At 43.5% G+C, this 21,432-nt stretch overlaps 1 protein-coding gene across 1 annotated transcript; it reads right to left on the bottom strand.

Moving 5' to 3' along the window:
* Positions 1–11,489: 11,489 nt before the first annotated feature.
* LOC133382369 (TP53-regulated inhibitor of apoptosis 1-like) lies at positions 11,490–11,804 on the bottom strand. Its single transcript, XM_061622053.1, has one exon. It carries the CDS (start codon positions 11,802–11,804, stop codon positions 11,562–11,564), a length of 243 nt encoding a protein of 80 aa, XP_061478037.1. The 3' UTR covers positions 11,490–11,561.
* Between the last annotated feature and the right edge of the window lie 9,628 nt (positions 11,805–21,432).

Raw genomic sequence — 21,432 nt, 5'->3', positions numbered from 1 at the left:
TGAAACAGCTTGCACTGTTTCCCCGGTAAAGTGGCGGTGGTGGCGGTCCCCAGACCTGACAGCCATTTCATCTCATCCAGGACCCATTTGTCTAGGACTGGTGCCCAGGTGGTGGTGGCAGTGGCAACGGCGGGGCAGGATGAGGAGTCAACCCGGGTGGTTGCGGTTGGGGGCTGGTCAGTGTCGGAGCAGAAGATGACTGGAAAGGGCAGTGCATTGGGGTGACTAGAGTGTGGCTGTGCATGCTGCGCCCTGGATGTGTTGACCATTGAACCACACTGTCACTGAGTGTTTTTCCATCAAGTCTGAAAGTGTGGAAATCTGTAGCTAAGAGAAGTTATGTCTTTGCCCAGTCTGGGAATGGATAGCCAAGGCCGTTGTCATGGCAGCATCAAGATAGACTGGGAGAGTTCTAGCAGTTATCTGTGTTGAGCTGAGTCTTCTGTGTAATGTCTTTGAACTGAGAACTTCTCTCCTAGAGGGGGGGATCTTAAAGCCTTAAGCCATAATGTCTTAATAAAAGACTCTTAACCTGATCTAATGCATCTGAGAAGTTTCTTGAGCAACTTAACTCCAACGTAACATATGCTGTTTCACGCAACAACGCACACACATCAACAGGGGTTATGGGCCCAGATCCACAGCGCATTACACGGGAGTAAGTTGCTGGTCTGAACGGCAGATGGAGTTCCAGAGGGCAGCTTGATTGATTGTACCAGACAGAGGTGAGCAACATGGCTGTAAACCTGTCTGGGGGAGGCTTGCCAATGGAAAGATTGACGGAAAAGAATTATGGCAGCTGGAAGCCGAGGATGCGGGCTTTGCTGATAAAAGAGGATTTATGGGACATTATAGATGGACCCCCTCCGGCGGTACTGACCGCGGCCTGGACGCGTAGAGATCAGAAGGCGCAAGCTTTTATACTTCTGGCTCTATCAGACTCTCAACTTCTACACGTGAGAGATGTTACAAATGCCAAACAGATGTGGGACGTGTTGGAGGCCCTACATGTGCAACAGACTGCGGGATCTAGATTGTGTTTGGCACGGAAGCTTTACCAGATGCGCTTCACGGGTGAGTGCAAAATGAGTGAGCATCTCACGGAATTCAGACGTTTGTTTGCTGAGCTGACGGACCGAGGCGTCGAACACTCTGAACTTCAGAAGACCTATCTGATCCTGGCTTCACTCGATGGGACTTGGAATAATATGGTCATGGCTTTCGAAGCCATGCCTGACAGAGGTCTGAACGTTGCATTTATTGAGGAAAAGCTGACCCAGGAATGGCAGCGGAGACAAGAGGCGAAAAGTGCTGAGGAAAAGCAAAGAGCCAAGCTGAAAGAGGAAAGCAGCAGCAGACAGGAAAACAAGCAAGAACAGCAACGGCTGAAATCTTGTTATGCCTGTGGGGCTCGTGGGCATCTCCAGAAAGACTGTGCAGTCAAGCGAAACTCCAGGGACAGAGGCTTGAAGCAGGGAAATGTGAACTTTGTTTGTAAACAGAAGTCTCAAGATTTAGCACCTGTTAACTGGATTGTTGACAGCGGGGCAAGCCATATATTAATTAAAGACAGGAGTTTGTTTTACACGTCTACAAATGAGCAGGACTTTGTTTTACTTGTGGATGGATCGCAAAAGAGCGTGGAAGCCCGAGGTCTGGTGAGATTTGACAAGTTGGGAATACTTTCAGAATTTTTGTTTGTTCCAGAATTAGCTCATAACATTTTGTCAGTCAGAAAACTGGTGAGTTGTGATTTTTCTGTATTGTTCCACAAAGACAAATGTTATGTAATGTAATTTGTGTTTGTAGGGAAGCCTTAATGATTCACAGTTTGTAATAAAGAGCAGTCAAGCAGGGTGTGCTGTGTTAAATGCTGAGGCACAGGTACATCAGGGCTGCGTCCATGAATGGCATCAAAGGCTGGGGCATGCAAACCTTGACACGATTAAGAAAACCCCAATGCATAGTGAAGACATGCATTTAAGAGATTGTGGACAGTTAATGGATTGTGATTCTTGTCATAAAGCTAAAATGACTATTGCACCAATTAACCGGGAGGCTGAAAGAACCACAACAGCTCCCTACCAGCTAGTTCATGTTGATTTATCAGGGCCAATAAATGCTTCACGCAGAGGTGCGAAATTCTTTATGGTACTGGTAGATGATTTCTCTAGATACACGAATCTTTATTTGCTCAAGCATAAAAGTGAAGCAGAGCAGAAGCTGAAGCTGTTCATTAAGAGAATCGAAACTCAACATGGCGTCACTGTGAAAGCGATACACTCGGACCAGGGGGGAGGAATTCACGAGTAAAGCATTGAGTGACTTCCTTGAGAGTAAGGGAATAAAACAGAATTTTACTGCTCCATACAGCCCATTTTCCAATGGAACTGCAGAGAGAAAAAACAGGGTGCTGCAGGAGGCAATGAGAGCCATGTTAATGGATTGCAGTTTAGGGAATTCTTTCTGGGCAGAAGCAATTCTTTATGTGAATTATATTCACAACAGGGTATTACACAGTGCACTTGGAATGTCTCCTTATGAGAAAATCACTGGCAGAAAACCTAAAATACAACACATTCAAAAATTCGGGGCAAGATGCTGGATCCACATTCCACAGGGAAAAAGGAGGGGCAAGCTTGCGCCCAGAGCACTGCAAGGTTTTGTTTTGGGATTTCAGAATGCATATTTCAGAGTTTGGTGTCCAGAAACACAGCAATTAATTCTGAGCAGAAGCATTAAAGTCTCAGAAAAACCTTGGGATCAAAGGGAAACAGTCATTCTTACAGGGTCAGATGACACACAATCACAAACATTTAAGCCAAATCCAGATATAAAGGTGGAGGGCACACATATTCCTCTCAGAGATGCATTAAATGAGCTCATTTGTGGGAAACGAAGATCAAAGAAACGTAAGGTTGAGGAAATGGAATCTCCTGTGCAGGCTGTGCCAAGCACAAGCACAGATGGGGGGGGCAGAGAGAGCAGAAGCCCTAGTGCCATTAAGACGTTCTACAAGAGTAAACATAGGGAAACCGCCAGAAAGATATACTGTGGGGGTAATTACCAGTCCTGGAATGCATAAACTGGTAGAAATGGATCCTGACACTTTGTATTTGACATGTGTACAGCCAAAGTTTGATTGAATAAAGTTTTAGCTAAATGTGCAGAGATGTTCTGAACTGTACTGAAATGTAAGCTGTATTGCAAGATGTATTGTAGAAATGTATTATTGTAATTGTTGTAATGAATTACAGACATGATGGGAAAAAGGGAGGATTGTTGACCATTGAACCACACTGTCACTGAGTGTTTTTTCATCAAGTCTGAAAGTGTGGAAATCTGTAGCTAAGAGAAGTTATGTCTTTGCCCAGTCTGGGAACGGATAGCCAAGGCCGTTGTCATGGCAGCATCAAGATAGACTGGGAGAGATCTAGCAGTTATCTGTGTTGAGCTGAGTCTTCTGTGTAATGTCTTTGAACTGAGAACTTCTCTCCTAGATGGGGGGATCTTAAAGCCTTAAGCCATAATGTCTTAATAAAAGACTCTTAACCTGATCTAATGCATCTGAGAAGTTTCTTGAGCAACTTAACTCCAACGTAACGTATGCTGTTTCACGCAACAACGCACACACATCAACAGGATGGAGGAACCAAAACATCTCACCACAGAAGCCCAGGGAGCAGACAGTTTTTGGACCCTGTTTTCCCTGATCACATTAGCGCTGTCGATGGGTGCTAAATCCCCATCACCTGCCTAGTTTATCAGAGCTCAGAGTATCAGCTTCAAATACATTCTTCCTGAGGCCCATGCAAGGAATTTCAGTGTTTGAATCTTTTGCACTTGGGTTCCTTGAGGCCTGCTCTGGCTTTTATACTGTGTTTATGTATATGGATATTGTACATGTATTTTTCTTTGTAAATTAATTTGATATGATACTTTTTTTTTAATTGTACTTTGTGTATTTTATTGTAAACTGCTTTGAGATCTTTCAGATAGTAAAATGTAAATGTAAATGTACTGACTTCAAGTCGATTCTGACTTATGGCGACTCTATGAATAGAGTTTTCATGAGTAAGTGGTCTATAAACAAACAAACAAACAAACAAACCTCTGATATCTCCACTGAAGAAGATCAGGTTGCAAGTGATGGGATAGCTGCCCCCAGAGCGTTGCTGCCTATCAGAGTAGATAGTACTGGGCTATATGGACAAATAGTCTAACCTGATATAAGGCAGCTTCCTATGTTTCTTTCCAGAAGTAAGTTCCACTGTTTAATGGGGTTTAATCCCTAGCAAATGTGTTTAGGATTGCTAAATTACTCCTTGCTGGAGCAATGCTGGTAAGTGAGGGGCAGTGCAGTGCAATGCTTAGCTGCTGATTCTAGTAGACGTTCTTGGTCATGACAGATGAAAGGGAATAGGCAAGGTCTGCACAGTGTAAGTATCCTGGATAGCAGCGAGGGCTGGGTGAATCTGTCCATGTTGGTTTCTCTGTCTCTCATTACTAGTTCTTGAGTTCAGTTCTCCACATTTCCACATCAGTTTGGGTCCATCCATTTTGGTTCTTTCAGCTTCTCTTGTTTCCTGTTCTTAAATTCAGTTCTCCAGGTTTCTGCAGCAATCTGCTTTAAAAAAAAAAAAAAAAGTTCTCATGAAAATTCTTCAGCATTTTAGTGCAACTTACACATTTTTGTGTGCAATTTTGCCTAACACACATTTTTGCAAAGCAATTTCCCCTAATATGCATTTTTATGTTATTTTTCATAAATATATGCATTTATATGCACTCTTCCCCCAGTTATATGCAGTTTTGTACACATTCCTTGGCTTGAGAACTACAATGAAAAATTCAGAGAAGTGCCAATTTCAAAGGATAGCTGTTTTGGTTCATGCATTGTTTTGGAAACTGTGAATTAGGCAGGTTTGCCTTTAAATGGGAACTGAATTGCATTCCTCCCCCAACCCTAGTAACAGCACCCAGTGCTGGTTGCGAGTGTCATCACCCTATACAATGCTAGTGCTAATCTTACAAAATTATCAACAAATATGGAAAACTAAACAAATCCTTAACATGCCAGTGCTCACAAGCACACTTTACTTCCAATAGTTCTTTGTCAAATACAAAATGCAGAAAGAATGGGAAAGTATGAGAGGACTACTGGCACAATGCAGGTGCATGGAATGTCTGATCTTACATGCATAGGTAGTGCAAAGCAATAGGACATTTTTGGAGGAATGGGTCAACTGTGCCCAACTTGAATATACCTTCCTCTGTCCCCTGTCCTGCCTCTTTTGTGCTTTGGGAAATGGCTTGTGTTCTGAAATGAATGAATGATCAAGTGTTTTCATTTTTTTCACTTTTCACCATTCTGCACAAATCTCTAGTATTTTAATGGTGTGATCCTATATACATCTACTCAGCAGTAAGTACCATTGAGTTATGTGGATACAGAATTACAGCCTAAAGAATTCAGTCCCTATGAGGAAACATAAGACCATTTAGTTGATTCTTATTCAGGAACTGAATTTACTAAAGAAACTTTCTGGTAGTTTATTCTCAGGTAGTTTCTGATACCTTTGATTTCAGCCAACTTTTTCTTTCTTTCAGTGCATTTATGATAGGGGTCCAGATAACATATTTTAATTATTTTCAAGTAATAGCCATTGGATCAGTTTCTGGAAAAAGGAGATTTTTTTCTCTAGTTGTTATTTCATTTAATTACTGCTCTAATTTGAGGACATTTGGATGAGGAGAAAGGGATACCTGTCAGTGGGCTCGATGAGTGATGGTAACCCTTCTGTCATATCTCTAATCTGTCCTCCTGGTAGACAGCACACCTGGCAAGTCCACGGATCTTCTCAGCATACTTGGGTTTCGATCCCTCGCAGTAGGGAGTCTCCCACTAGTAGTACTCTTCTCTTCTGGTTGTGGGGCGTGGTTTCATTGTCCCTGCTTGATTGAGCTTCAGCCTCTTGCTCGTTGTCGCACGGGGTCTCCTGTAATTCTTCCACCACAGGCTGTCCTCCAGTCTCCTCCTCGAGTGGTTGAAAGTGGTTCCATAGCTCCACTGGTGAAGGGTGTCTTCTAGCTCTTCTGCTCTTAACTGTCACCCTTTCCCACGGAGTTTCCTCCACTTTTTTGTTCCTCTCCAAAGCAGTCTCCTCTTCTGCTACCACATGCTGTTGTTCTTCCTCCTCCACTTCTCTTTGCTGCCGTTCCAGCGTTCTGTCTGAGAACTCTCCATCTTCCTTTATAGCCCTCAGTGTGGCCTTTTCTTCCAACAGTGGCATGAGCTTGCACTTGTTGCACATGTACACCATGTTGTTCTCAGGCAAGAAAACAAACATGGCACACACCTTGCAGGTCACAACCACTGGAGTATCCTTATTTTATTTATTTATTTATTGGATTTATTAGACGCCCATCTGGCAGGTTGTCCCGCCACTCTGGGCGACATACAGTAAAAATATATAATACACTCAATATAAAACATATACACAGAAATTAAAATCACAACTAATAACTGCAAAACCTGTGAAACCTAACCCACCTCAACAGCCTGATTGAAGAGCCAGGTCTTCAAGGCCCGGCGAAAGCACATCAAGGAGGGGGCTTGGCAGAGGTCAATTGGTAAAGAATTCCATAAGGTGGGGGCCACAACTGAGAAGGCTCTCACCCTAGTCCTCACCAGTCTAGCTGCTTTAACTGGTGGGATATAGAGTAGGCCTTTCGTGGTCGATCTCGTTAAACGGCACCCCTGGTGATATTGAAGGCGTTCCTTTAGGTAGACTGGGCCGGCATCATATAGGGTCTTAAAAGTTAAAGTCAATACCTTGAATTTGGCCCGGGTGACCACCGGTAACCAGTGCAGCTCCTTGAGCCCTGGAGTGATATGATGGCGGTGGCTGCCTTTAATCAGGCGGGCTGCCACATTCTACACCAGTTGCAGCTTCCAGACCATTTTCACATATAGGGCATTACAATAATCTAAGCGAGAAGAAACCAGGGCATGTACCACCGAAGGGAGCAGATGGCTGGGGAGGTAGGGGCATATCCTTCGTATCAGATGGAGTTAATATAGCGCCGCCTGACTTACAGCAGACACCTGAGCCTCCATAGATAGCTGAGAGTCAAGAATGACCCCCAGACTACGGACCTGGTCTTTGAGGGACAGATGTACCCCATTGAGCACCAGGTCAGTGATCCCCAATCTTCCCTTGTCTCCCACCAGCAGAACCTCAGTTTTGTCAGGATTCAGTTTAAGCTTATTCCTGCCAATCCAATCACTCACCGACTCCAGGCACTTGGATAGAATTTCTATCGCCACCAGTGGTGAGGATTTAAATGCGAGGTAAATTTGCGTATCATTTGCATATTGATGGCATTGCAGGCTGGATCTCCTAATGATATCTCCCAGCAGTCTTATATAGATGTTGAATAACATCAGGGAGAGGATAGAGCCCTGCAGCACCCCACAAGTGAGAGGCCAAGTATCAGAAGCCTCTTCTCCCAACGCCACACTCTGGTATCTCCCAGAAAGGAAGGAACGGAACCACCGTAATACGATGCCTCCTATACCTAACCTCACTAGGTGATCTAAAAGGATACCATGGTCAGTGGTGTCAAAGGCCGCTGAGAGATCAAGGAGAACAAGGAGAGTATATTCACCTCTGTCCAGCACCCTTCTCATATCGTCCACCAGAGCATTCATACTCTTCCCATTCATACTCTCTTCTACCTTTTGTTTCTTTCTAACTACTTGTTTTGGAGTGGCCTGTGCTTTGTCCTGTCCTACTTCAGGGTAATCTTGAGAGTCCCACTGGTATGCAGTGTGCTGTACAAGAAGAATTAGTAATTTTTTTTAGGGACCTCCCCCTTGACCTCCCCTGTTGAACTCCTTTGTCAAACTCCTGTTTGCTCTCCCTGTTCACTCTCTCTGGCTTGCTTGTATCTCCTCTCCTGTGGACCAGCTGAGACAGCTCCCACTGCTCTGCTCAGTTAGGAGTCAGGAAACAGAATCTAATGTTCTGGCAGGGCCCATCATGTTTTGACAACTTAGTGAGGTGCCAACACTGAACACCCATATTTTTCAGAGTGGAGAGAAGGGAGAGCAAATTGGCAAGAAAGGTTTAGTCTCTGTCCTCTGTGCCGAGTGCATATTGATATTAAGCGTTTAAACCAGTTTAAAACCCATGTAGCCGTACTAGTGTGTTGTAAGCAAGCATAAGAAAAATCCACTAATATGAATGGAGCAGCAAAGAGCATACAAATGCTCTATACACTTGCATTCATTTCCATGGGGCTTTAGCAGAAAACTTCCCAGTGTCCCATGGCTATTATCATTTTTTGAATTTACTTTGTTAGAGACCCTTCACAACACTACACTGTCCAGATTTTACATGTAAAATGGTTTATATGGAGCATGTATGCATGCTCCATGTGTTTTGTTTGAAGGGCTCACAGAGATCAGCCCTTTGTTTGATGGAGCCCTCTATTGAAGGGGCTAAATATCTGGCCCAAGTCCATAAGAGAGAGCAGCTGTCCATCAACAGTTATTTATTTATTTATTTATTAAATGTATATCCCATCCTTAAAGCAGCCAAAGGGTGCAAACAACAAAACACTGAAAACACCTATAAAACATATATTTAAAAAAATATTTAAAGCAAAACGTCTTAAAAAAAATTTCAGCATCCGGACAACAGGCTGATCAGGTACCAAGGTAATCTGGCCACAATCTTGCCCACTAGATATATTGTATTTTGGTTTAAATTATAGTAATTGGGTTGTCAGGTTTTACAGGAAGCCAGATTTCATCTGAACATCAGGAAAAACTTCCTAACTGTTAGAGTGGTAGAACAATGGACCAATTACTTAGGGAGGTGGTGGGCTCTTCAACCCTGGAGGCAACTGGACAACCACTTTCAGGTATGTTTTAAGAACATAAGAACATAAGAAGAGCCTGCTGGATCAGGCCAGTGGCCCATCTAGTCCAGCATCCTGTTCTCACAGTGGCCAACCAGGTGCCTGGGGGAAGCCCGCAAGCAGGACCCGAGTGCAAGAACACTCTCCCCTCCTGAGGCTTCCGGCAACTGGTTTTCAGAAGCATGCTGCCTCTGACTACGGTGGCACAGCACAGCCATCATGGCTAGTAGCCATTGATAGCCCTGTCCTCCATGAATTTGTCTAATCTTCTTTTAAAGCCGTCCAAGCTGGTGGCCATTACTGCATCTTGTGGGAGCAAATTCCATAGTTTAACTATGCGCTGAGTAAAGAAGTACTTCCTTTTGTCTGTCCTGAATCTTCCAACATTCAGCTTCTTTGAATGTCCACGAGTTCTAGTATTATGAGAGAGGGAGAAGAACTTTTCTCTATCCACTTTCTCAATGCCATGCATAATTTTATACACTTCTATCATGTCTCCTCTGACCCGCCTTTTCTCTAAACTAAAAAGCCCCAAATGCTGCAACCTTTCCTCGTAAGGGAGTCGCTCCATCCCCTTGATCATTCTGGTTGCCCTCTTCTGAACCTTTTCCAACTCTATAATATCCTTTTTGAGATGAGGCGACCAGAACTGTACACAGTATTCCAAATGCGGCCGCACCATAGATTTATACAACGGCATTATGATATCGGCTGTTTTATTTTCAATACCTTTCCTAATGATCCCTAGCATGGAATTTGCCTTTTTCACAGCTGCCGCACACTGGGTCGACATTTTCATCGTGCTGTCCACTACAACCCCAAGGTCTCTCTCCTGGTCGGTCACCGCCAGTTCAGACCCCATGAGCGTATATGTGAAATTAAGATTTTTTGCTCCAATATGCATAATTTTACACTTGTTGATATTGAATTGCATTTGCCATTTTTCTGCCCATTCACTCAGTTTGGAGAGGTCTTTTTGGAGCTCTTCGCAATCCCTTTTTGTTTTAACAACCCTGAACAATTTAGTGTCATCAGCAAACTTGGCCACTTCACTGCTCACTCCTAATTCTAGGTCATTAATGAACAAGTTGAAAAGTACAGGTCCCAATACCGATCCTTGAGGGACTCCACTTTCTACAGCCCTCCATTGGGAGAACTGTCCGTTTATTCCTACTCTCTGCTTTCTGCTTCTTAACCAATTTCTTATCCACAAGAGGACCTCTCCTCTTATTCCATGACTGCTAAGCTTCCTCAGAAGCCTTTGGTGAGGTACCTTGTCAAACGCTTTTTGAAAGTCTAAGTACACTATGTCCACTGGATCACCTCTATCTATATGCTTGTTGACACTCTCAAAGAATTCTAATAGGTTACTGAGACAGGACTTTCCCTAACTTGGATTCTATATATCCAATGCTAGTCCTACTCAGCACAGACCCAAAATGAATGGACCCAAGTAAGTCTTGTTCATTCATTTCAAGGGTTTTACCCTGGGTAGGACTAACATTTGCTATAACCCATTATTTCTAAACATGTATTTATACAGCTAAAGTAACATATGGAAAGTTTATGCAAATCTGTGTTCTCTTTAGTCTTCTTGTTTGGTGATGTATTTCCTTTTATTTCCTTTCCTTTCCTTTTATTTTATTTTACTGTGAATAAGTGACCACCCTTCCCAAACTGCCACCCCAGGGAAGCAGGAAGTGCATTAAAACTCCCCAATCCTAATGGATGATCCTACAACACTTCCTGCAGGAGAAAATCCCATTAGCCATTTTGACCTGTCCCCAGAAGGAAACCCAACAGAATTGGGAGGCTCCCTCATACCTCACTCTAGGCAGCTGTGCAAGATTTTTTATGCAGCTTGAATCTTTAAAGATTCAACATTTGTTTACAATCCACCCACCACAAATAAAAAGGGAAAAGTTACACAATATACTTTTTTTAAAAAAAATTGTGTGTGTGTGTGAAAAAGCAATCATAGCTTGTTGAGGTGAAATTGCTACATTTAGGAATGTTGCCACTTGCCCTGTGAGTACAAAATGGAGCCTTCCAATAAAATGATAACAGACACTCTGACAAATGAGCAAAGAAGGTCTGCGTAATGGGAAATATCAATGTTTATCTAGCTTCCTGATAAAAACTGCATTTAAAAAGAACATGTACAACCAGTGGTGTGCTGGCAAATGTTTAACAACAGGCTCTCTGGAAAAATATATATGCATATTTTATTTATTTATTTATTTATTGTATTTCTATACCGCCCCATAGTCGAAGCTCCCTGGGTGGTTTACAGTAACATTCATTTTAACATTTACAGTTAAGATTAGCTAAATAAAAAGAATCAGCTGATCATAAACTAGGAATACACTTCTCCCTACTTCCTTTGTTAGAAATAAATTCAGCTGTAAAACTGAGAGTCCCACCACACACATACACAGATGATTAAAAAAGCCACACCCAGTTGTCAGTAGATATGAAACTGGCTCCTGGCTCCATGAGGCAGATGCTGCTGCGAAGAACAGTCCTTGAACTGCACCATCTGCACAGATGGCAGAGTCCTTGTTCAACAGCAACAAGATTTAGAATTTGGCTTTTTTTTAATGTTCAAAATAATTTTTCTGTTACCATCATGGTCAGGAAGAGTTTTCAGATTTTCCTCTGCTGCAGCCCATGAATTCCAGTCCTTCAATGGGTATGTCTTTCTCCTTAATAGCTTTCTGGATGCAGAGTTGGTAGCACTTGAAGAGCTGGGCGCAGGGGTTGCCTCCACTGCTGTCACCGCCCTCTCCCTTGAGGAACTTCTCAGTGAACCAGCAGTTGAAGCACTGGTCATACTCACGCTTCATCTCTGTGCAGGCCTCACCCAAGCTGTTCATGGCGGTACCCACAGACTTTTTTGAGCCAGTGGGCACATTTTGAATTTTGGAGAAAGTGTTATGGGTGCCAGTCATAAAATGGCTGTCATGGGGGTGTGACAGAACACAAATGGCTGCAACACCAACTGGGGCAGAGTTGCAGTTACAGCACAGTCCAAACAAACACATGTCAAGTACTGAGAACTAGTCGAGGGCTGCATTCACACTGTACATTTATTCCACTATTGTTCCACTTTAAACATGACTTCCCCCAAAGTATGCTGGGAACTGTAGTTTGTGAAGGGTGCTGAGAGTTGTTAAGAGACTCCTAATCCCCTCACAAAGCTACAATTCCCATAGTCCCCTGGGAAAAGGGATTGATTGTTAAACCACTCAGGAATTGTAGCTCTCTGAGGAGAATAGGAGCCTCCTAACAGCCCTCTTCACAAACCACACTTCCCAGGATTCTTTGGGAGAAGCCATGAGTACTGAAAATGGAATAATAGTGGAATAAATGTACAGTGTGAATGTGGCCCAGGTCCAAACACGATCCAAAAAGAAAATCCCGTGCAGGTTGGGGGGAGCACTTTGCCTCCCCCCACTCCCAAAAAACATTCAGCAAGAACATCTGAATCCTATTTCCCCTTCACTGCAGATCTGGAGTGGCTTTCAGAAGAACAAGGATGTGCATGGCCTCCTTTCCCATCTTCTGGTTGGTAAAGGTTGGGCTGCTGAATGTCAGGAATGGCGAACAAGCATTACCCTCAAGTTCAATGCATTTCACTTTTCCAGATTAAGAATGAAAGATAATGATTCATCATTATTGTATATTGATGTTGATTGGCTCTACTTCTCCATAACATCTGAATCAGGAGAGACTGAATTATTTCTGTTGTCAATAGATTAAGAACCACTGCTGCACGTACTCCTTCTGAGCTGTTATAGTAATGCTGGAAGTCTGCGGTTAACTGACAGTAGTCAACACCATTGCTCTTTTCTACACCAGCATCAACTCATCTCAGGAACTGGACCTATGCTTGTGTAGGAGGAGCCATGGCACTATCTAACCATCTCTAAATTGCTTCACAGCTCATGGCGCTCAAACGAGTGACCAATAAAATCAATAGGAATAATAATAAAACAATAAGTGACTATAAATACACAGCACTCAAGCTAATAAAATTCAACAATAAACCATGTCAAGGAAGAAAATAAATTACTGGTTCTTCAGTTAAAAGAAGTCAGACCCACTAATTCTCCAATCAATTTAAATGTGGCAAGGCAAATACTCTTTGAAATAAAAATGACTTTACATGTTGTCTGAGATTAAAGCAGGAGTAGGTCCTTATGGCCAGAAAAAAAAAAATAGAAAATCCTATAGAGGTATGATATTTAATTCCGACTCTTATATGATGGTGCAAATGTGACATCCAGATTAGGCAAATATAGACCTTTGGCTTTATCCTGCAGGATTCTTCTGATGTCCTTATGACACTTTCCCGCTTTTCCCTTTCTTGGATATGTGCAGGCCCAACTCCCCTCCCTTCCATTTATTTTCACCACTCGTGGGATTCAGAAAGGCATTCTTCCCACGTATCAGGGAATGACTTGTGGTTCAGATTCTGCTCAAAAGCACACAATTACCTTGCAATCTGCGTGGGTTGCCTTTAGCATACAAGGTTTGATTTGGTCACTTGCTTGAGCTCCCTTTGCGATTTGCACTTCGTTTTGCATGCACCTGCTTACTGCTTGTGTGGCTAGCACGTGCTGCTGCTGCTTTGCTTTTCCTGTGGAGATGGGTAGGTAGCTGAGATGCTACTGGGATGCCTTTTTGGGGCAAGAGTTTGGGGACTCAGTGTCCCTTTGGCCTAGTCGCCTCAAGGAAGATCTTGCACGGCAGTTTGTCTTACTGAAGCTGCAACAGCGTTGGCCACAAAGCTTTGGAACTGCACAGGACGGCAGGAAAATGACAGCACTGTTGTGTTGTGCGGGGACTTGGCCGAGGGTGCATTGCGCAAGTGCCGGGCAGGCAGAGGCCTGAGGTTCTACAGCGGAAGGTGCCACTGCTTCCCACTTTTATTTACATTTACAAACAACTTTCAGCGAGGAGAAAGCTAGTTCAAAAGGGAAAGAGGTCCTAGCTCAGCCCAGCTCCCTTGCCGCATTCTCAGTGTGCGCCAATGGCCTGGGCTGAGCAGCTGCAAGCCTCGCAGTCCCCGCCCATGCCCCAGCATGGAAAGTTTGGAAGCGGCACTAATGACAGGTTCAGAGGGAAACACAAGGCTCCAGCCTGCTGCGCCTCTCAGGGCTTATCTCCACGTGGAGCGTGCGGGTTTGGTCCTGGAGAACTCAGGAGGGGTCTGGCTTCCTGCAGGGTTCATTCCTGGCACGAGCCCTTGGGAGGGGTGAGGAAAAGTATTGTCCATCCCTCAGAGGACCTAAAAGCTCACACCTGGCTCATTCTTGATTGCCTGCCTTTACATGCTGAAGGAAAGAGGGAGGAGAAAGAAAGTGCCGAGCAGACACCTCCCCTCCTTCCTCCTGGACCGTTCATTAGTGAAAATGACATTGATGCAGACAGGCAGCCTAAAGAGGCAGCTAACAGCTCCCCTGTCTGAGAGCCCCCTCCACAACGCCAGGCAGGGAAAGGGAGAAAACGCGTGCGCGCGCACACACACACACACACACAGAGAACCTGTCAGATGGAAAATGTCAATTACAGCATATTGGTATAGACGGAGTGCGTGGTTGAAGGAGGAAGGGAGGGGGAAGAGACAAAGCAAGCTAGGAGGAGGAGGGGAGGAGTGTGAAGCATCAGGGAGGAGGTGGGAGGGGGAGCGCACAGGGGCTGCTGAGAGAGCGGGGGAAAGGAAATTTGATGGGAGGAGGAGAACAGCAAATCTGTAAAGGAACAAGGCTGCGGCGGAGCGAAAAGGGGAGAGAGAAGGCGAGCGCTGCTGCCTACTGGCCAAACAGACATAAAAAAAGCAGACTCTCGCTTTTCACCCTGGTAGTTTTCCATACTGACTCATGGGAAGGTGTAGAAGAAGGCAGGCACCTGATTGCGGGTGAGCAAACGGGGTGCAGAGGCTCAGAGGCTGGCTTAACAACCGGCTCGCAGAATTCCTGACAATGTAACAACCGGCTCTCACGAGCAGGTGCGAGCCGGCTCCAGCACACCACTGTGTACAACTGACTCTACCTCTTTATTACAAGGACAGTATTATTTACAGAAACTTTACTATATCCGCCCTCTAAAAGCATCATGTCAAGCTTAACAGTAGACCTCACTGACTAGTTTAAGTAAGGGAAACCAGCACTGCCCCCCCAGTGTTGTGATATTTCTCCCACTCCCTCCAAATGAGCATAATTTCTCTCCTCCCTTTTGTGACGGGGACAAAACTGGGGACATTGGGCCCAACTCTAGTACTGACTAATGTTTTTCTGCATGTGAATGGGAGACACACAATGGACATGTGTTGAGGAGCCATAATCAATCATGGCTTCTCTGCATGGTCCACTGTATCTCCCTGCATATACGGAGATGTAAATCTTCCCTCTGTGGATGATATTCAACTAAATAATTGTGTGAATGGAACTGCTTCTGCTTGTGCAACAGGACTTCCCCTCTCTACCTCCATTTGTGCACCACACACTGTCCCCAAATCTGCTCCAGAGGATTGGCGAAAACCCAGAACAGAATTAGGGGGTGCATGGGAAGGGGAAAGTCCCATTATGCAAGCAGAAGGTGTTCTTCTTGTGCAATTATTTAGTTAATTATGGCCCTAAGTGTTCACTATGGCAAACACCAACAGACTAGGGGTATTGCTGTGTAAGCTATGAAGCAGATCTGAGACTGAGTTGCAGAACTGGAAATAGACATGGAAGCCTTGTTTTGATCTGTGCTCTGGGGCTTCACACTTCTATTACTTTGAAACTATATTTTCTCCTCTGGTCTTTTTCAGCTCAGAAGTCATTAAATGAAGGAATAATTAATGTCACTTACTCCATCCTGACCTGCTTCTGTAGTAATCTAAAGATTCTACTGACTGGGAAGAGAAATTACATTTTCCATCTTAGTATGCATAGAAAAACTGGTTCACTTCCACTGGATCCTGTGGTGAAGTTTGGGGAGGTAAGAAATCATACAGATATGCTAAATTTACCTCAGAGATGATGCTAACGTTAGCTATATTCTCTAAACACTTGCTGTTTAAGAACTTACCTATAGCCAACAGATTTTTCTATCAAACTTTTAAAAGCAGAGAAAATAGACAGCTATAGTGAATGCACCAGGGGAGCAGGAGACCTGACCTCCTCTCTGAGATATTGTACTGCCCTACAAATTTGTAAATATGCAAACACAATTTGGGTTGGTATTTCACAGTCCAATCCACTTCCTGTGTAGCTTGGAAGAATTTATATTTATTTTATACTGCTTGTGTCCATTATGGCATTTACACTCTGTGTGTGTTGTTGATTTTGATATCGTTGGTTTCTGCAGTTTTAATTTTTTTCTGATTGAATTTTGTATTTTTAATAAAATTGTAAACTGCTGAGAGGACTTAGTTGATTAGTGGTCTAGAAATGAAACAATAAATAAGCTATCACTGTAATGTAGCCATCACCAAACTGATGCCCTCCAGATATTTCTGGACTACAACTCCATCAGCCCCATCCAATATGACTGGTCTGGAATGATGGGAGTTGTAGTCTAAAATATCTGGAAGACATTGGTTGGCTAAGACTCCTCTAATGCATTGGTCTTGAACTAGTGGGGTAGGATCTACAAGTGGGCCACACTCTGACCAAATGTGGGTTCCATGAGATCTACCACCACTACCATTTACTTTGTTGTTATTTATTTATTATTTGATTTATATCCTGCCCTTCCTCCTAGCAGGAGCCCAGGGCAACAAACAAAAGCACTAAAAATGATTTAAAACATCATAAAAACAGACTTTAAAATACATTAAAATAAAATCTTTAAAAACATTTTTTTTAAAAAAAAAAGCTTTGAAGACATCTTAAAAAAAGTTAAAAACATATTTTTTTTAAAAAAGTTTAAAAACATATTAAAAAGCAATTCCAACACAGACACAGAATGGAATAAAGTCTCAACTTAATAGGCTTGTTGAAAGAGGAAAGTTGTTGTTGGCAGTATTATTTAATTAATGAGAAAAAAGATAAGAAGGAGAGGGAGATGAGAGAAAAGGACAAGGGGAAACCACAAACTCAGTCACTGCACAGTGTGATTCACAGTTTTCATGATTAGGTCAGTCAATCATTAGCCAATGTCAAAAGCATCTGTGTTTTTTTTAGTTCAGTGATACTACATTCATCTCATGTTGTTCTGAGAGGTCAGGAAGAGATTTGCATAAGTACAATGAGAATGGAGACAGTTTGGAGGAGATTCACATATCTCAAGCATAACACTTTTGCAAGAATAGGTGATATTTTAAAGGTATTATTGTTTAATTAAATCATTGGCAATCACTTGTGACCGAGTCAGATTGTCTTCCAAGATAAGGTCTTTACTGGTGGGTCCTTAAGTGACTGTGGAGGCCAATCCTAGATCCACACAGCCTCCCACAGTGAGGACATAGGTTTCCAGATGGAAGACAGTCGCAATGAGTTTAGACTTATGGCTCTGATTCTTCCCTGCAGGGGGGGGGGGTCGACAGATTAAGATGGTCCGCCCCCGGAGACTAATGGAATCCACTGGATTCCTGAATGCCCTGGGGGAGTTCCCAGTAGATAGAGCAGGTGACCCTGTTGAAGCCCTTGTCATGCTGTGGAACAGCGAGGCACATCAGGCTCTCAACACGGCTGCCCCCAATCACCCTCTCTGGCACTGTGGAGCCCGGCTTGCACCTTGGTACACCAGTGTGCTAAGGGCAATGAAACAGGTTGGACAACAGCTAGAGTGCAAGTGGCAAAGGATGTGCTGTGAGGCTGATCGGGCACAAGTAAAACATCATAGCCGTGTCTACTGTGTGGCGGTGAGGGCGGCGAAGAAGGCCCACTTCTCTGCCTCCATCGCATCCTCAAGTAGCCGTCCGGTGGAGCTTTTCCATATTGTCAGGGGTCTGTTGACACCAACTCCAGGAAATGGAGTCTTAGACCCTTCGGAGGCCCACTGTGAATTGTCACATCACTCGAAAATGCTTGGAAGTTGTTTAAAAACACTATATTAGAAGCTCAACTGGAGTGCATACCGCAGATCAGAAAAGGTACCGCCAGGGCCAAGAAGATGCCAGCATGGTTAACGAGCAAAGTCAAGGAAGCTCTCAGAGGCAAAAAGTCTTCCTTCAAAAAATGGAAGTCTTGTCCAAATGAAGAAAATAAAAAAGAACACAAACTCTGGCAAAAGAAATGCAAGAAGACAATAAGGGATGCTAAAAAAGAATTTGAGGAGCACATTGCTAAGAACATAAAAACCAACAACAAAAAATTCTATAAATACATTCAAAGCAGGAGACCATCTAGGGAGACAATTGGACCCTTGGATGATAAGGGAGTCAAAGGTGTCCTAAAGAACGATAAGGAGATTGCAGAGAAGCTAAATGAATTCTTTGCATCTGTCTTCACAGTGGAAGATATAGGGCAGATCCCTGAACCTGAACTAACATTTGCAGGAAGGGATTCTGAGGAACTGAGACAAATAGTGGTAACGAGAGAGGAAGTTCTAAGCTTAATGGACAATATAAAAACTGACAAATCACCGGGCCTGGATGGCATCCACCCGAGAGTTCTCAAAGAACTCAAATGTGAAATTGCTGATCTGCTAACTAAAATATGTAACTTGTCCCTCAGGTCCTCCTCCGTGCCTGAGGACTGGAAAGTGGCAAATGTAACGCCAATCTTCAAAAAGGGATCCAGAGGAGATCCCGGAAATTACAGGCCAGTTAGCTTAACTTCTGTCCCTGGAAAACTGGTAGAAAGTATTATTAAAGCTAGATTAACTAAGCACATAGAAGAACAAGCCTTGCTGAAGCAGAGCCAGCATGGCTTCTGCAAAGGAAAGTCCTGTCTCAGTAACCTATTAGAATTCTTTGAGAGTGTCAACAAGCATATAGATAGAGGTGATCCAGTGGACATAGTGTACTTAGACTTTCAAAAAGCGTTTGACAAGGTACCTCACGAAAGGCTTCTGAGGAAGCTTAGCAGTCATGGAATAAGAGGAGAGGTCCTCTTGTGGATAAGAAATTGGTTAAGAAGCAGAAAGCAGAGAGTAGGAATAAACGGACAGTTCTCCCAATGGAGGGCTGTAGAAAGTGGAGTCCCTCAAGGATCGGTATTGGGACCTGTACTTTTCAACTTGTTCATTAATGACATAGAATTAGGAGTGAGCAGTGAAGTGGCCAAGTTTACTGATGACACTAAATTGTTCAGGGTTGTTAAAACAAAAAGGGATTGCGAAGAGCTCCAAAAAGACCTCTCCAAACTGAGTGAATGGGCAGAAAAATGGCAAATGTAATTCAATATAAACAAGTGTAAAATTATGCATATTGGAGCAAAAAATCTTAATTTCACATATACGCTCATGGGGTCTGAACTGGCGGTGACCGACCAGGAGAGAGACCTCGGGGTTGTAGTGGACAGCACGATGAAAATGTCGACCCAGTGTGCGGCAGCTGTGAAAAAGGCAAATTCCATGCTAGGGATCATTAGGAAAGGTATTGAAAATAAAACAGCCGATATCATAATGCCGTTGTATAAATCTATGGTGCAGCCGCATTTGGAATACTGTGTACAGTTCTGGTCGCCTCATCTCAAAAAGGATATTATAGAGTTGGAAAAGGTTCAGAAGAGGGCAACCAGAATGATCAAGGGGATGGAGCGACTCCCTTACGAGGAAAGGTTGCAGCATTTGGGGCTTTTTAGTTTAGAGAAAAGGCGGGTCAGTGGAGACATGATAGAAGTGTATAAAATTATGCATGGCATTGAGAAAGTGGATAGAGAAAAGTTCTTCTCCCTCTCTCATAATACTAGAACTCGTGGACATTCAAAGAAGCTGAATGTTGGAAGATTCAGGACAGACAAAAGGAAGTACTTCAGCGCATAGTTAAACTATGGAATTTGCTCCCACAAGATGCAGTAATGGCCACCAGCTTGGACGGCTTTAAAAGAAGATTAGACAAATTCATGGAGGACAGGGCTATCAATGGCTACTAGCCATGATGGCTGTGCTGTGCCACCCTAGTCAGAGGCAGCATGCTTCTGAAAACCAGTTGCCGGAAGCCTCAGGAGGGGAGAGTGTTCTTGCACTCGGGTCCTGCTTGCGGGCTTCCCCCAGGCACCTGGTTGGCCACTGTGAGAACAGGATGCTGGACTAGATGGGCCACTGGCCTGATCCAGCAGGCTCTTCTTATGTTCTTATGTTCTTAAAACATACCTGAAAGTGGTTGTCCAGTTGCCTCCAGGGTTGAAGAGCCCACCACCTCCCTAAGTAATTGGTCCATTGTTCTACCACTCTAACAGTTAGGAAGTTTTTCCTGATGTTCAGATGAAATCTGGCTTCCTGTAAAACCTGACAACCCAATTACTATAATTTAAATAAAAATACAATATATCTAGTGGGCAAGATTGTGGCCAGATTACCTTGGTACCTGATCAGCCTGTTGTCCGGATGCTGAAAATTTTTTTTAAGATGTTTTGCTTTAAATATTTTTTTAAATATATGTTTTATAGGTGTTTTCAGTGTTTTGTTGTTTGCACCCTTTGGCTGCTTTAAGGATGGGATATACATTTAATAAATAAATAAATAAATAACTGTTGATGGACAGCTGCTCTCTCTTATGGACTTGGGCCAGATATTTAGCCCCTTCAATAGAGGGCTCCATCAAACAAAGGGCTGATCTCTGTGAGCCCTTCAAACAAAACACATGGAGCATGCATACATGCTCCATATAAACCATTTTACATGTAAAATCTGGACAGTGTAGTGTTGTGAAGGGTCTCTAACAAAGTAAATTCAAAAAATGATAATAGCCATGGGACACTGGGAAGTTTTCTGCTAAAGCCCCATGGAAATGAATGCAAGTGTATAGAGCATTTGTATGCTCTTTGCTGCTCCATTCATATTAGTGGATTTTTCTTATGCTTGCTTACAACACACTAGTACGGCTACATGGGTTTTAAACTGGTTTAAACGCTTAATATCAATATGCACTCGGCACAGAGGACAGAGACTAAACCTTTCTTGCCAATTTGCTCTCCCTTCTCTCCACTCTGAAAAATATGGGTGTTCAGTGTTGGCACCTCACTAAGTTGTCAAAACATGATGGGCCCTGCCAGAACATTAGATTCTGTTTCCTGACTCCTAACTGAGCAGAGCAGTGGGAGCTGTCTCAGCTGGTCCACAGGAGAGGAGATACAAGCAAGCCAGAGAGAGTGAACAGGGAGAGCAAACAGGAGTTTGACAAAGGAGTTCAACAGGGGAGGTCAAGGGGGAGGTCCCTAAAAAAAATTACTAATTCTTCTTGTACAGCACACTGCATACCAGCTGGATTAGGGCCAATAAACTAAATCTGAATCCTAGCAAGACGGAGGCGCTGTGGGTTGGTGGTTCCTGAGTTTGGATAATTGGTCAGTTGCCTGCTTTGGACGGGGTCATACTCCCTCTGAAAGAGCAGGTCCGTAGCCT

The sequence above is a fragment of the Rhineura floridana genome, chromosome 3 (assembly GCF_030035675.1).
Source record: "Rhineura floridana isolate rRhiFlo1 chromosome 3, rRhiFlo1.hap2, whole genome shotgun sequence".
NCBI classification, from domain to species: domain Eukaryota; kingdom Metazoa; phylum Chordata; class Lepidosauria; order Squamata; family Rhineuridae; genus Rhineura; species Rhineura floridana.
This window is presented reverse-complemented; position numbering and strand designations above follow the sequence as displayed.

Coding starts and splice junctions, on each gene's coding strand:
- LOC133382369 (XM_061622053.1), bottom strand. CDS start 11,804: ATGAACAGCTTGGGTGAGGCCTGCACAGAGATGAAGCGTGAGTATGAC.